This window comes from Lactuca serriola, chromosome 4, assembly GCF_051521515.1.
Source record: "Lactuca serriola cultivar US96UC23 chromosome 4, Lser_US96UC23_V15, whole genome shotgun sequence".
Taxonomy (NCBI): domain Eukaryota; kingdom Viridiplantae; phylum Streptophyta; class Magnoliopsida; order Asterales; family Asteraceae; genus Lactuca; species Lactuca serriola.
In genome coordinates, this window is record NC_136411.1 from 364,811,448 (window position 1) to 364,825,276 (window position 13,829).

Below are 13,829 nucleotides of genomic sequence, written 5' to 3' on the forward strand. Positions count from 1 at the left end.
AACCCAAACACCCAAACACACCCCCAGGTGCGAAAAACACATACTTAAGCCCTAAGGGTTGATTTTTGAAGGGATAACTTGATTTAAGCTTCGATTTGGTGAATCAAGGTAAGAATCACCATCTCTAATACATTAGATTTGGATTTTTGGCAAGATTCTTCATAATTGCGATGAAACCCTAAATTAAGGGTATGAGCTTAATTAATGGTATTGAGTACTTGGAATTGATATTATATAGTTTAATTATGATTGTTTCTAGTGATTATGAGTATTATATGAATGATAGATTGTAAACATGATGCTTTTATGAGAAATTTGTGTTAATAAAAAAGGGGTCTTAATGGGTTAAGAGAAGTGAAGGTAAATATGATATGTATGATAGTTGAATTGAATGAGTAAACCTTCTATGAATGTTGACTGGTTGATTTACATGGAATTAAAAGCTATAAAGATGTTGGTTTGAGTACATTGATAGAGTTAATGAGTATGATTATAGGTTAAAGCATGTAAATGGTTTAAGAATTGATCATTTTGGAATTTAATCAAATAGGAAATCAAGGAATGACCTTTGGCAAAGAGGAGAAATTATTGGAGTATCATCCTCATAAACCTTAGTCAAGGTTAGTTATTTCTCTCACTTTTCCTTTTGATTATTATATTTTTAAATTTATATATATATATATATATATATATATATATATATATATATGTGTGTGTGTGTGTGTGTATTTGAGGCACTAAGTGAATTCCATCAAATGATGAGTTAATAATAGAGCATTAATATAAATAGATATCATGTATTTGAGCATGTATGTATATGATTGGCATATATGTATGAGATATACATATAAACATGTAGCAGAGCATGTGATGAGCATACTTCCTTCGGGATTTATGATGATATATGTTTATTTTTCCTTCGGGATTGATGACGAGATTTAAGTATTTTTCCTCCGGGATTGATGACGAGATATGAGTATCTTTCCTTCGGGATTGATGATGATATATGAGTATTTTTCCTTCGAGATTGATGATGAGATATAAGTATCTTTCATTTGGGATTGATGATGAGATATGAGTATCTTCTTTTGGGATAGATGATGAGATATGAGTATGCTTCCTTCGGGAACAATATTGAAATATGAATATACTCCCCTTGAGCATAAAATTAAGAAATGAGTATAATATCAAAGTTATTTGTGAAATCTTTGATTATATAAATAAATATGGATTTTATGTAAGTATATGTATTAAAGATAGATAAAAATATCAAAATAAATGATTAGACCAATGAGGGTATTTTGGTCAATTTGTGTAATGGTCAAATCGATGAGAGTTTTTGATATTGATAAAAGACTGATGTAATCTTAGAGTATAAATAAGTTTTTAATGGGAAGGACTTAATGCAGTGAGAATGGGATAAGATGAGTGAGGGTAAATCAGGAAATTAAGGAAGTTGTTGAATTTGCAGTATCCACGACATGAGACAAATGAGTCACAACGTGAGAAAGTACAATACCATTTTCTTTTGTTTAAAAACTTTTAGCAATGAATCAAAAATGACATACAACATAGAATACAAGATTAAATAAAGATGAGATATATAAAGTATATGAGATGGAGGATGAGATGAAATATATACATATATATGAAGCAAATAAGATCGAGAAATGATATATAGAATGAGTGCGACATAATAGAAAAGAGATATAATAAAGTACATTATTTTGAGTACATATAAAATTAAATAGAGTATGAGAGATAGAATAGAGAGGAGAAAAAGTCAAAGACAAAATCAAGATATATGCAGAATATGTGATGAGCTGGACGAGTAACTATGATGAGAAATAATAATTATGAGAGAGAAAGTAATAAAAGATAGGAGAATAACTCACCAGACCTAGTGTCTGATGTAGTAGGGATTTCTGTGTTTACAGGTAAAGATAATAGTAGCGTGGTACTGGAAAAGAAGACATGAGCACAAAATCAAGATTTATATTGTAGGATGTTATTATTGTATTCTTCATTTTATATAAACTAGTTGTGAAACCCGTATATTATCCGGGTTGATTAAAACAAAATGTTAAATGGAAACAGTTAAATGAGAAGTTTATTTGAATTTGAAATTTGAAATAAATAAAAATTATGAGAAAAAAACATGCAAAAAATAAATAAATTAAAATTATTGTTTAGTTATCAGACCCGTATACTAAACAGGTTAATTATAACAAAATGTTAAAAACAAAGGTTTAAACTGTAAATTTATTTGAAATTGAAATTGAAATTTAAAATTTAAAATTTGAAATTAATATCATTATGGTATGTTTAATTTATAGAAACTAATTAATAATATATCAGATATGGAAAATAAATAAATGACAAGTGGAAAATAAATATATCTTTAAATTATGACAAAATGACATGTAGCAAATTGAATGAGAGAAGAACATGTGGCAAAATCATTCTTATTTATTAGGGTAGATAGTTAAATTTATATTGTGTTTATTTGATTTAACGTGGGATATAAAAGTTTTAGATTTTGAATATATTTTCCGCATTAATAAATAAAATCTTGATAATTTTTATAGATTAGATGTTTTAGATCAAGGATGTCACAAAAAATAATAAAAAAAAAAGTAAAAACAATTAGTTGGTCTTTTAAATAAACAAGTTGAAAGTTTTCTCGTATTATGAATATCTAATAAGCTTCTTCATTTTAGATTTTTTAATTAAAAAAACTCCCCCGTAGATGCTCTAATATGTTGCATATGATCACATTAAGTCAAAAACTACGTTGTTATAATAATAATATCATGGCTCTCTCACTCAAACAATAAGAGACTGTATAACATCAACAATTGCATATATTACATCACTCCCAACCTGTCCCTCTCTTGTACAACCATTTGACTTGTCTCATTTTACGTAACTTTTTCAATTTTATCTATTTGACTCAATAAAAATGAAATATAACATTGTTCAACCCACCATAAGGATATGTATTAAACGTGTTACATCTATTATAATCAACATCGTTGCTCATTCTATTCAAGTTTGAACAAAAAAAAAGCTACAAAATAAAATCGAGTAAACATTATATACCCTTAAAAATATAAAATAAAAACGCTTTTCGTGTACAACAAATTGGGCGAATATCGTGCATACAAGGCACACAATCAACTCGCTACAAACAACATAATCATTTGTACATCATATGTAACTTCAATAACCAATCAAATACACAAACTACAAAACAAGACTGAAGACAGAATCCCATTTAAAATGTACTACTATAGTATTCTTCTGTTATAATATGAACCATAAATAACAACCCCTATTTGATATTTTCATTACAAGTTTTATAAAAAAACGATAGTTTAAGTTTTACGCAGTGATTTTCTCTTCTTTCATCTGTAAAAGAACAGGTCTTTCATTGTTTCCAAATTTGGTTTCTTTACGTTGTGATGATGATTTTACATTTGTACCCTTTTCAGTGTTGTAGGCTCGATGCCTAGATACAGGTATATCATGATTATGTTTGCCTTCGTATGTTGTCACCACTGATTTCGGGTCCGATGGGGCCCGCTCTACATGCTTTCGCACATTGCATCCTGCATACGTACATTTATAATAACTCCTGCAACATTTAAAAAAAAATCATTTAACAAAATTGAATCAATTTTTTTAATTTTCCATTCCCATTTTTTACTTGTAATGTTATACTATAGATTGAATTGATATTTAATTTGGTGATAAATGGCTAATACTAATATAGTTTATAAAAGTTAGGAGTATTTTGTTAGGCAGTTCCTTTTCCATTAAGTAAATAAAGAAAACACTTATTAGATTAAGGTGTTGTTTGTTTTTTTGAAGCGAAAATGCATGAAGTCTGCGGACCACCTCTGCAACTCTCTGTAGCAGAAGAGGTGGACCAAACGGTTGCAACATGTAATAAAAAGTTTGTTTGTTTTTTTAATGTCTGCAGACTGCTGCAATAAGTTAAAGTAAAGTGTGAAGAGGTTTGACGCAGATGGTCTAGTGTTGCACCACGCAACACAAGTGCAACAGTTTTTAAGTTAGAAGTCTTCTGAAAAATAAACAAATGCGAATGGCCAACTACTATTCGTGTGCTGCACGGCACAGCAATAAGTGGTCAGAAGTGGTTTTTTAGAAAAAACAAACAGCACCTTAGATTAAGTCATGTCCCCATTAAGTCCATTAAGTAAAAAAAAACACCAAATGAAAAACCAAATCTAGTCATTTTCACATAAATTTAAATCATGAGAATCAAAATAATTATACCTTGGATTAGTATTCCCTTTGACCACTTTCTGACCATATTTTCTCCACTTAAATCCATCATCTAAAAGATCAACTTCACTTCTTGTTTGCACCACTATTTTTGGTTCTGCCACCATCTTATTATGAGAAAAATTCGATTCCACGGGCGCAGCCACAGGCCCCACTTCCGTGTTCCTGCGCTCAACAACATATACACATCACCAAATGTTCCAAAAAAAAAAACATATACACATGAGTCAAAACATATATAATAATTATATACCTTCTTTTTGGATTAGGTTCATCGTCCGACTCATCGATTCTAATCAACTCATTTGACCGAGGAATATCACGGGCAGGTTGGGCAGCAGCCTCAACTACCCGTGTCTCAAATTGATAATTATTCGGTTTGCTGACATCAGCGCTTTCTTTACCTCTCTTATTCACCAATGGTGGGTCATGATTGTGTTGACCTTTATACACAATGTCACTTATATGCCCATCAAATGACTGCCCGACTTTTTTCTTCACCGGGCAGTTTGCGTGTGTGCATTTGTAGTAGCTGCGTGGATGCTCGCTTGCTTTGACCTGTTTTTGCCCGTATTTTCTCCAATTGTAGCCATCATTGGTGTCGGTAGGTGCGGTGATGACGTGGCGGGGTTCGCTGATGTCAGATTGGGAAAACGACACGTCATCGGGTGACCCGATTTGGGAATCTGAGAGGTCTGACTTTGTGTTGACTATTTGTGGTTCTTCGTGTGATTGTGATGATTTGTTTTGGTTTTCGGGTTGGATTTGATTGAAATAAGATTGGGATAATGCGGCTTGTGCTGTCACGTGAGCTAATGCTTGTTGGTGAGACATTCCGAATGGACTCTACACAAGAAATAGCAACTTTCGATCATTTGTTTTCATAGCATTTCTCTACTCTAATTATCAAAAATAGTCAAACGCTAAAAGTATTTCATTTTCAACGCTTATTGTGATGTTCAATTTAGTCAAAAAAAGTTGAGATTTTAGTCGGATTTGATGTTGAAAATCTGTTCGTTTGACATTAAAAGTCAAAAGTTACCTTTTTTATTGGAGAAAAGTGACGTAGATACCAATCAGACAGGATGTATCATACGATTAGGCGTATAATCATTGAGTTTTCTATTTTTCTACTCTTCTATTCAAATTACAAGATCGAATACCCAGAAAAGGTTTTAATTAACGATCATTGATAAACAGTTAACGTTTCATATAACTATATAAGAAGCAATACCTGAAGAGGTGAGAAGAACCCTGGAGAATTGAGTAATCCAGAAGGACTAAACGTAGATGGGAACATGAACCCAGATGGGGATTGGGCGATTACCAAATCCATGGGTCGATTTTGCTTGAATCCCCCTTGTTTCTTTTCTGAATCAGGTTGTTTCGAGGAAGAACAATCGTCAAACATAGAAGTAGGTGGGATTTGAGATGCAGGGGACGCCATGGCTCCAGCGAGAAGCTGAGAAAACGAGCGGCAATCGATGTCAGTGTTATGATCGGAGAAGAAATTCGAGATGAGGGTCATCGGTCCAGGGCTGAACCCTGGTCCAGGTCCGCCGGTGAATAGGGTTTCGAACGAAGTTTGTGGTGGAAGCGCAATCATTGGAGGAACTCGCCGTTGTTGTTGTGGTGGTGGTGCTGCAGCTGCTGACCCTCCGTTTGTCTCCGCCATGACTATCTTTCTACTATACAGCCTGTGAAAACTTACAGATTGCTGGATTGTGGTGGTGGTGGTGATTGTGGTTGTGGTTGTAGCCGCCGCATTCAGTTTTCACTTTCTCACACGGTTTCTCTCTCTAAATTCAGCCATGATTCCGATCTAAAACTGCTGCAAATGATTTTGGGGGTTTAATTGCGAATTATTACGTATCTACTTGCTCCAATCGAGTTTTAAATTCCGTATACGAACAGCAGTTTACAGAGGGCAGAGGGTGTCTGTGTGTCGCGCATCTCGATCTTATCCTCTTATGGTGGGAAATACAATAATAATAAATCGAGATAACTACATAAATAGCCCTTCAATGTTTCTCTATATCCACTTTCAGCCCCTTTAAATAATTTCTTTTAAACCTTTTGAATTCTGATTCAACTATCCCAAATAATTCAATAATCATATTTTAATATCCAAAAACCTTCGTATTGTAGTACCCAAAAGACTATTAAGTTTAAAGCCAAAAGATTTAATCAGAAGCAAAGCAATTAAAAGAAAATTTTAGATTTGTTTAAGTTTGTTTACTAAAAAAGTTCATAAAATATTACATAGATAGGACCCACAAATTGTTTTTATAAGTTTTATCGTTTAACAATAAATTAAATGATTATTTAAATATAAACAGTTAAGCCCATCTAACGTTATGAAAACGATGATGAAATAAAGAAAAGAGGATTCCATCACCTAACTATTTCGATTCTCACAAAATAGCCATCTTCATATTTAAATAAAATAAATCATATACTATAATTCATCAAACATTTTATAAAATGGTTGAAACCAAACAAAACTAACTGTTAGCTGTTAGTTAAAAGTTGATAGCTAAAAATTATATATATTATTTTTTATATTAGTGTTTAATTAAATAAGCTGAATTGGGAAAAATGAATTTTCATAATAATAATAATAAAACCAATAAAAAGAATAATATGAGAACTAGATTGAGAGAATTGGAATGGGTTAATACCCTCCACCTTAGACATACAATCTGGATTCATGTGGCGGCTTTCAAATGTTTAAATAAAAAAATATTATTTCTTTTTGCCTCATGTTTGATGTGGCCATTTTATCACAAAGTGGCTTTTTTTACTTTGGTCCCAAAGTGATATATATATTTTTTCTTTCAAAAAGCTATACATGGCAAGTGATAAGTCACTGAATCCAACTCATTCTAAAGATCTTAAAAACTGAAAAGCATGTCAAAATTGGTTTTTAGTGAGTGTAATATTTCAATTTGCAAAAAAAACCAAACCCGCATAATCCGCCTACGTTAATTCTTCAATTATGTATGACAGCATGTCAATTGGCAAAAATAAATTTATGTATTAAACGTAATGGTAGGTTTAAGGGCCACCTGACACCTGTTTAATTCATTTAAAAGAAGTTAGCTGTAGAAATAAAAAAATGTTACTATTTAAAAAGGAACTCATCTTTTAGTCCTGCATAATATTAATATCTATTCCTTTTTTTTTTTCAATAGATTTTAGTTGTATGTTCGAGTGTTTGTTTGTTTTTCTAGTGTTGGTATTATTTTCGTTCAGTAGTTCATTTAAAAAGTATTTGTATTTATGTTTAATTCGTATGTACAAGAATCAAACACTAATAGATTGATTATAGAATATCCTTAGACAAATACCATAAAAGGGGGCAACAACATAAGAGCACAATCTCGTGTTTACTCGTAGGACCATCTCATATTTACTCCGAAGGACCACCCCAAAGAGTTGTTTGGATTTGTATTATAAAGGTGAAATAAACATGTACTTCATTATACTTTTTTAACTATATATTCTAATAAAAAGTTTCACGGTTGTGTATTTTGTTTTTTTAATTCAACAATAATAATCAAGCTCAAATCCACAACCAAATGAGGGAAAGAGAATTGAAATATAAACAGTCTTACCTACGTTAGAAGATAGAGATATATTTACATAGTAAAATGTTGGAAAAAAACATACAAACTACTGTATTTTATTTGGTCACTTTTAGTATTTGAACTTATTTTTATTTATTTTGAGGTAATTAACGTTCTAAAATCTCGTCTCTTTTTAGTCCTTTTAATCGCTATTGTTTAAACTTTGGAGAGAATGTTATAAATGACCAATGAACTGTTCCGTTTATTTACTTTTAATTTTGTTAATTCTTAGGTAACGAACTTTCCAAAATTGTCATCTTTTAGTCCCTTTAAACGATTATAGTCCTTAATAGGCTTAACCAACCCAATTCGATGTTGGTAATTTTAGTATTATCGGCATATTTTAGTGTAATAATTATTGTTGTCGAGAAATGTCGGGTTTAGTTTACCATTCGAGACTGGAGGTGCGGAGTGTTAAATATGAACTCGGGTATACATGGTTCAAGGGCAGCACCCCTTGCGAGGTCCAATGGGAAGATCCTCTAGTGTTAGTTCCATCATAAAACTACCATGCATTTTCCCGCCAAAGACCTACCGATGACATCATGGTGTTGTAGGCTTCGGTTATGTCCAAAAACTACCCCCTTTTGGTATAACCAACACTTAACCACTTTTCCCCCTTGTATAAATGCAAAGAAATTATTCTAGAAAAAAGGATTGATCATTCACACATATAAAATTGATCATTATCAATCTTTTGGTCTCTCAAGAACACATAACATCACAAGGTATTGTGTGTTTAAGATTTGGATTATACACGTAATTCAAATATGATTTCTTGGATTATCCCACTTCGAAATTCGTGTACTCCAGGCTATTAATGATGAATTACAAATTTGAAAAAGTGAAGTAATCACGATTGATGCAATATCCAAGTATTATTGTTTATTCCAAAATCCATATATCTAATAACAAAATTTTGTAATTTTTATGAAGGAATAACAATACAGAATCTATTAGGAGCATGAGTTCCAAATTCGAAAAACTTGATAGGTTTGAAGGAAAAGACTTCCGTCGTTGGTAGAAGAAGATGCATTCTTCTTACCACTTTAAAGGTTGTGCATGTTTTGAGTGCCCCAACACCAGAAGCCCAAGAGAATGAAATGTTGGAAAACACCAGAAAACGTTGCAAATGGGAAAATGATGTCTACATCTCCAATGGTCACATCTTGAATGGTATGTCTAACTCCCACTTCGATTTCTACCAAAATCATGAAATTTCTTGTTAGTAATTTTAACAACAATAAAATGGTGGATTTGAGGCTTATCATGGAACAGTATAATGAACTCATGAAGATTTTGGGGTAATTCGAACAACATAAGATGACATGGATGAATCAATTTATGTCTTTAGTTTCATTGACAAATTGCCCCTATCCTGGAAAGAGTTTAAGTACACACTAAAACACCAAAAATAGGAGTTGTCTCTAGTGAAACTTGGCAGCCATTTGCGTATTGAAGAGGGTCTATGGGTCCAAGAAAGTGGCAAACGGAAATAAAAAGATGTTACTAGATCTTCTGTGAATATGGTAGAAGATGAAAAAAAAAGCTGAAAAACAACAAGTTTGGTAAAAGGAATAAGAAAGATGACCATCATAAAGTTTCCAACAAGAAGGCAAAACTTTGTGTTAGAATTGCAACAAACCGGGTCACATGAAACAAGATTGTCGTTTGAGGAAGAACAAGAATGGTGCAAGTACATCTAGAAATTGCACTTCTGGACAAGGATCTAAGGATCAAGGTCCAAAACCACAATAAGGTCATAATTTTATTTCTAGAAATACTACTTCTATTATATATCATGTAACACTAATTCCCGAAGCATTTTATATACATGATGACGATTATTCTTGATTGATTGACCTGGGGGGGGGGGGGGGGGGATGAGTCATGTATGTAAAGACCGCCACTGGTTAAGTAGTATGAAGTAGTAAATGATGGTTTTGTGTTATATATAGGAGACCATCATAAAGAACATGTTGTTGGTTGTGGTTCTTTATCTTTGTTATTTAGTTTGGGAAAAAGTCTTCATCTTAGTAATGTAATACATGTTCCTAAGATTATGAAGAACTTGGTGTCTGGTGGTGTATTAAATAAATGTGGTTATAAGCAAGTTTGTGATGGATTAGGATTCTAAGCCCATAACTATAATTGATATATACTTTAATTGATAGTAGCACAATGCTTGTGGGTTGCCTTCACTCTAGCAACTTGACAAGATAACTTTTGGAGAGAGAGGTTGAATTTATTATTTGGAATAATAAATCGGTGCATAAAAAGATTTATTAATATTTATAAAAATAATATATTAATTAGAAATCATAGTATCAATTAGTATTTAATAAGATTAATTTGGAATTAATTTTGGGATTAAAGGTGTTAGAATAAATAAGAGTTGATCGAAACAGAAAAGTAAATCAAACAATGAATGCAATGATCAAAATGGTGTCAAATGATTAATAGTGAATGCCTTATAAGAGCTCGATGAAGAACTTCTACTGTAAAGGCAAGTAGGGAAAAAGTACAATCTATACCCTAATACGGTGCATGCATGCACTGCATGCACTATATATAGTCTAACCCTACAAACATTAAAGACCGGGTGGACAAGCCCAACCCATTATAAAATGGACTATTATAGTACAAAACATATCCCATCAATCTCCCCCTTTGTGTCAATAAGGAATGCAGATTCTTCAATTTTGTTGGCGTTTTTTAACAATGAAAAGTTTCGGCATTATCCCCAGCAGAGTTTTGCGAACCAAGATGTACTAGCTGATCATATCTTCGAAACATTTCTTATCCCCAGCACTGTTTGCTTTGCACTGATTTATCAACTCCAAGATGTATTCCAAGCATAGGGTGGAGTACAGATGCGTTTCAGGCAAAAAGAAGCAAACTCTATGAAAATTAGCATCATCTCTTTCTCGAATTTGAAATGCCACACTCCAATCATCCTTTCGTATTCGTCCCATTTTCATCTTGTTAAGATCTTTCAGAGGCTCCTTAGGAAGCATTGTAGGTTTCTTGTGAAGGACATTCTCAATTTCCACATCCATCTTCCCAACTTATTGTATGTAACAAACCAACATTCTTTTAAGATGTGCAACAATAGGTTCGGATTTTTGTTCATCCTTCAGAAAGAGATGCAACAAAGAAATCCAATCAATGGGTTCAAACACAACAAATCAGCGAGTGTAAATTCAAACAACGAACTCGCAATTCCTCGTGCAACCTTGAAACGAGCGTTCAGGAAGCTTTCGGTTTCAATGAGGCCATAAACCTTCACAACAGTTATTTTCTTTGAGCTCCATGTTTTCGTACTATGGATTCATGTGCTTGAGATAAAACAAGAATAACATCTGATCAACATCATTGTTAGAAAGAGGAACGTTCGCAACCCTGTCAAAACAACGAAACTAAAAAGCCTTTGGAGTTATTGGTATATCAAGTTGCGAATCAAGATAGTTCTCCAAATCAAATGACACAAGAGGTTCTAGCCAATAAACGCTTGGATTATCAAAGACTTCATTAAAGATTCGTTCCATGGACCATAAAGGGAAAAGAGATTTTTGATTTTTCAAGGTTTCTTCAGGTTCACAAGCTGCCTTCTCTCGTGCTTCTGCTTCCCTAGCGATTCGCAGATTTTCATCAATTTTTGCATCATGAGATTTACGCTTTAGCTTTGCCCCTTCATCCTCTTCTTCATCATCATCATTAACAATTTTTTCTTTTCCTTTTGATATTGATCCCGAAGCTTCATTACCCTTCAGATTGTTTGGCTTTGGCTTTTGTTCGTGATCATCAAAAATAGTTGGTTTACCATCACCAGAAGTTCTCCCCGGTTCTCCCCCTTGTTTTGGAATAGAAGAATCTGAAACACCCTCAATTCGGTCAAGCATGGAGAAGATAGGCTTCAGTTTTTCAGCCAGATGCTGACGAACAAAGATTGTGAGGAGGGAATCATGAGTCTCGATGAGATTATACAAGTGAGCATTCACATCAGCAACACAACTCTTGATTACAACTTTCTCAGACTTGAGTTCTTCAATTTTCTCGTCCTCATAAGATAACTTCACATACAAAACCTTCATATTTTCTGTTTTAATAGCAAGTTCATCCATGATCTTGTTCTCTGTGGCCAGATCTTCCTGAAGTTTTTCAAATTTGGAGGAGATAGATGTTTGAAACTCCGTACTATTAGTCTGGATTTCAGTACGAATCTTCTTAAGAGCTTCTTCTCGGTCTGGAGTGAAGAACCAAGGCTGGTGATAACCTTATTTGTTGCGGCAGTGTTGGATTCAAAAGAAGTTTTGAAATCACCCATGTAGGTTTGAACATCAGAGAGTAGTTTTTCAACTTTTTCGGTCATGTCCATGTAAGTTTTCTCTGAATCCTCGATGACTTTGTTTGTTTTTGCAAGGTTTGTAGCATGCTCTTTCGTCAAAGTCTCAAGTAAAGCTTTGTGAGACTCAAGAGAGTATTCTGAGCTGGAGGAAGACTTGGATGATTCAAGCAAGGAATCTAAGTTTTCTTGAAGTAGCTTGAACTAACGTTTGGTCATGGGGGCATCATCATCATCCTCACTGGATTGTTGAACATTGAACGGACTGTAGTGGAAGTCTTCAAAAGCATCACAATCATCACCGAACATGGTATCCAGATCATCATGACGAAGAGGTGAGATAGGAGTGAAATTAACACCAAAAAAGAAACCAGAATCTGTTGCCCCTGTATCAAATACGTTGATGGTGACCGGTGGTGTACTAGTGGTTGTAGTGGTTATTGTTGTGGAGTCTGTGAAGAAAGAAGATAATTGTGAAATAGACACCTATGGTTGCAAAACTCCCACATAAACATTCAGACATAGAGCTATTGTGATAGGTGTAGTAGTAGTAGTAGGAGAAGTTGAGGAAAAACATGGAAAAATTCATCTGTTATAGGAACAGAAGTTGGCACGGAAAAAGTTACCGATGGCTCTGAAACCATGGGTTGTGAAGTCGCATTTGTGTCTTCAGTCGCGTGTTGTACTTGCTCTGGTATACGAACATCGGAGTGACTCCGAATCCTCCTCATTATCTGGTGAAGGGGACCTTGGCTTATGAGCGGCTCACTTGACTTGCTTCTTTGGAGTGTGAGTAGGATCGTAGGGTCCAACCTTCGCTTTCCGTTTACCCCCTTTCTTTGGCTTGTCAGCCTCGTCTAAGGCCTTTCACATCTTAGCGATTAATGGACAAGGACCTGATGCTAGTTGTCTGCGATATTCTTTGATAACTTCACTGTTTGCTGGAACATTGCGATGCATGATCTCTGGAATAGATCCGATGAAGGCGAACCTTGAATTGTTAGACATAATAACATTGGAAGTATGGAAAGCTAGAATTGCTGCAATAACTGAACCCTCTATCACCGGCATGTTGTGACGATCGATTTCCCTCTGAACACTTATAGCCCAAAAACGAGCACAAGATATTTCCATATGCCTGGTTACAGATAGAGTACTCTGAACTAGTTGAGCCCAAAGGACTGGCCCGTAATCCAGGTTGATCCCAGAGTAAATACGATAAAGAATAGTAAGAAAAAGCTTACTTGCGCTATCTGAACCCGTTACCCTCTCTGAAAAACTCTTGAAAATTAGGCTAAACAGCCCATTCCACATAGGAGGAAGGTTAGGCTTCTTGAACTTGGATACAATCACAAGATAGTTTCTGTAACCCATCTGGTAGAAAATCTCAAGAATAGCAGAAAAGGAGATTGATTCAAGATCGACCAAATCGTTAGTAGAGGGAAACCCCATTAATCGACTGAATATGGACTTGGTGATGGATGTTTGTTGATTACCAAGCTCGAAAGTGATAATAGATCCACTCTCTTCATAACGAGCAGTAG

The 13,829-nt window shown here is 34.0% G+C and overlaps 1 protein-coding gene across 1 annotated transcript; it reads right to left on the minus strand.

Moving 5' to 3' along the window:
* Positions 1-3,113: 3,113 nt before the first annotated feature.
* On the minus strand, positions 3,114-6,279 carry LOC145097659 (putative WRKY transcription factor 3). Its single transcript, XM_079035279.1, has 4 exons — positions 5,546-6,279; positions 4,565-5,157; positions 4,303-4,476; positions 3,114-3,637 (listed from the first exon to the last, which is right to left on the minus strand). Exons 1-4 carry the CDS (start codon positions 5,984-5,986, stop codon positions 3,385-3,387), a joined length of 1,461 nt encoding a protein of 486 aa, XP_078891405.1. The 5' UTR covers positions 5,987-6,279; the 3' UTR covers positions 3,114-3,384.
* Positions 6,280-13,829: the final 7,550 nt, after the last annotated feature.

Coding starts and splice junctions, on each gene's coding strand:
- LOC145097659 (XM_079035279.1), bottom strand. CDS start 5,986: ATGGCGGAGACAAACGGAGGGTCAGCAGCTGCAGCACCACCACCACAA. Junction 4,477..4,564: donor GAACCTAATCCAAAAAGAAG/GTATATAATTAT, acceptor TGTTGAGCGCAG/GAACACGGAAGTGGGGCCTG. Junction 3,638..4,302: donor AAAGGGAATACTAATCCAAG/GTATAATTATTT, acceptor TAAATGTTGCAG/GAGTTATTATAAATGTACGT.